At 45.5% G+C, this 1,990-nt stretch overlaps 1 protein-coding gene across 1 annotated transcript in view; it reads right to left on the bottom strand.

Annotated features, from left to right (window-relative positions):
* The window catches only part of LOC109516437 (myosin-10-like), a 37,863-nt gene that overhangs the window by 20,326 nt on the left and 15,547 nt on the right, over nucleotides 1-1,990 (bottom strand). Inside the window, exons 5-6 of the mRNA XM_019870973.1 lie at nucleotides 1,831-1,933; nucleotides 1,530-1,559 (exon numbers count right to left, since the gene is read on the bottom strand). Coding sequence (XP_019726532.1) covers nucleotides 1,530-1,559; nucleotides 1,831-1,933 — 133 coding nt within the window. The remainder of the gene's footprint in view (nucleotides 1-1,529; nucleotides 1,560-1,830; nucleotides 1,934-1,990) is intronic.

Here is a 1,990-nt window from a genome sequence, read left to right as displayed (position 1 = left end):
CGGGGGCCAGGTATTGGATCACTTTCTTGGTGTTCTCCGTCTTCCCGGCCCCCGATTCACCTCTGGAAAAACAAACAAAAAAAAAAAAGGGTTGAAATTGTGAGTATAGGGTGTAAACACGTCCATTTTGGAAGGAACAGACGCAAAACTTGAACTTCGAAAAGATCAATGAAGCATGAGGACAAGAACTCAAGGAAACTTTGGAGTGTAGCATAGTAACGAATGGACTTGAAAACATGGTGAAAACAGTTCATGTGGAAGCCGAGCAAATAAGAGTCGTTCATGCAGCTATTACTCAGTGTCTTTTGAAGCTGACAATGGCATACACTAACTCAAAAATCGGCACATGTACAACTTGAGAATAGACAGACATTCCCAAGTGATTTGCTGTGTTTCTCCACTACCTCATATTTTCTTCCCCTACCACGCTCTCTCTCTCTTTCTCGCTCTCAATCGCTGTGTCCACATTCCTCTGGCTTTTGCTCAGAGGCAGCCATAATGTGCTGCAGAAGGAGAGCGGTATGATGGAGGTCAGATTGATGGCAGGCGGAGGACTGGGGCCCAAGGTTTACAATTACTCGCTCACAGCATCTTAAAGCATCGTTTGCCTTGTTTGTTGGCCTCGAAAGCGGCAGACGAGGGAGCCTTGCGCTGTTTTATATTAGCAACAGACAGATGTAGTTAGTATTTCTTTTGGGTTAGCTGTAAAGGGGCCAACGGTTATATTAAGACGGCATTACAAGTCGTATGGCATGCAGGGAGATTTCAGTTGTGGATTCCGCCATCCGATTCCCATTTTTGGTTTGTTGGGCCATGCAGCGATAACGTGACTTATCGTCGACTTATAGAGATAAATGCTCCGTTTGTTATTCTGTGCTAAAAACATGCATCGACACTAGATTTCTAATAGTTAGTCAAGATATGTGCATTTTTTTCACCCCCCCCCGCCCACCTTCTGAAGTGCGTCAAACTGGTAGCCCTTTGCATTAATCTAATAAGTAGTTCTCAGTTTCAAAAAGGTTGGCGACCTCATACCCCCCCACCCCCCCAAAAAAAAACAAAAAAACAAAGGGGAGAACACCCTGTTGATAATTAGGACTCCAATGTCAGATTTCAGGACACCGCAAGAGTTCTTACAATGTCACGATATCCTCATTGTGAGCGGTGGCTCGACATGATACAGACATCAAATCCACAAAAATGCCAAACAGTATTGAGCGCGATTGTGACATGTGAGATTTATTTCAGCACATTTGACATGTGTTTCTACTAAAACTCCATTCTGGCCTTTAACTTCATCCGCCTGTCGATTTCACGGCAGATTTAGAGCGTTGCAAATAATCCCCGAGGGGAAGCGAAGCCAGCACAAACAAATAACCTCATGAAGAAGGAAGCTTCAATTAATCATGCAAAGTCATTTTGGAAGCGGCGGATATCTGAAGACGAGGGCATGCGAACACACACACACACACACACACACACACACAAATGATAGCGCGGCGTATCGATACAGCGGGAGATGCACTTGCCTGAAGCTTGAATGCTTTGGGAGATTCTGGCTGTTTGTTATGGATAAACAAATGCAAGTGTTATGTCAGACACAAGGCGAGCCCCCCCCCCAATGATGGGGGGGGGGGCAGGAACAAGCTACACACAAACCTATGAAGTTAGCTGTTGATTAGCGTGGGACTCCTGGTCGGCAAACTATGCGTTTGACTCCAGTGTAATAATCGAGTCAGCATGAGCGTTTCCATTTTGAGGTTAAAGAGAGAGGATGGATGACGGCGGAAGAAAGCTTGGCTAACGCTCAAGTCAGAGTGGGGCTCTTACTGGAATGTTGTGGTCTTTGCGTCCTTTGTGTGAGGAGGCAACGTGGGCCAGGTATTGGATCACTTTCTTGGTGTTCTCCGTCTTCCCGGCCCCCGATTCACCTCTGGAAAAACAAACAAACAAAAAAAAGGGTTGAAATTGTGAGTATAGGGTGTAAACA

This window comes from Hippocampus comes, unplaced genomic scaffold (assembly GCF_001891065.2).
Source record: "Hippocampus comes isolate QL1 unplaced genomic scaffold, H_comes_QL1_v1.1 scaffold343, whole genome shotgun sequence".
In the NCBI taxonomy this organism is placed as follows: domain Eukaryota; kingdom Metazoa; phylum Chordata; class Actinopteri; order Syngnathiformes; family Syngnathidae; genus Hippocampus; species Hippocampus comes.
Note: the sequence above shows the minus strand (reverse complement) of the source record. Positions and strands in the feature narration are given on the sequence as shown.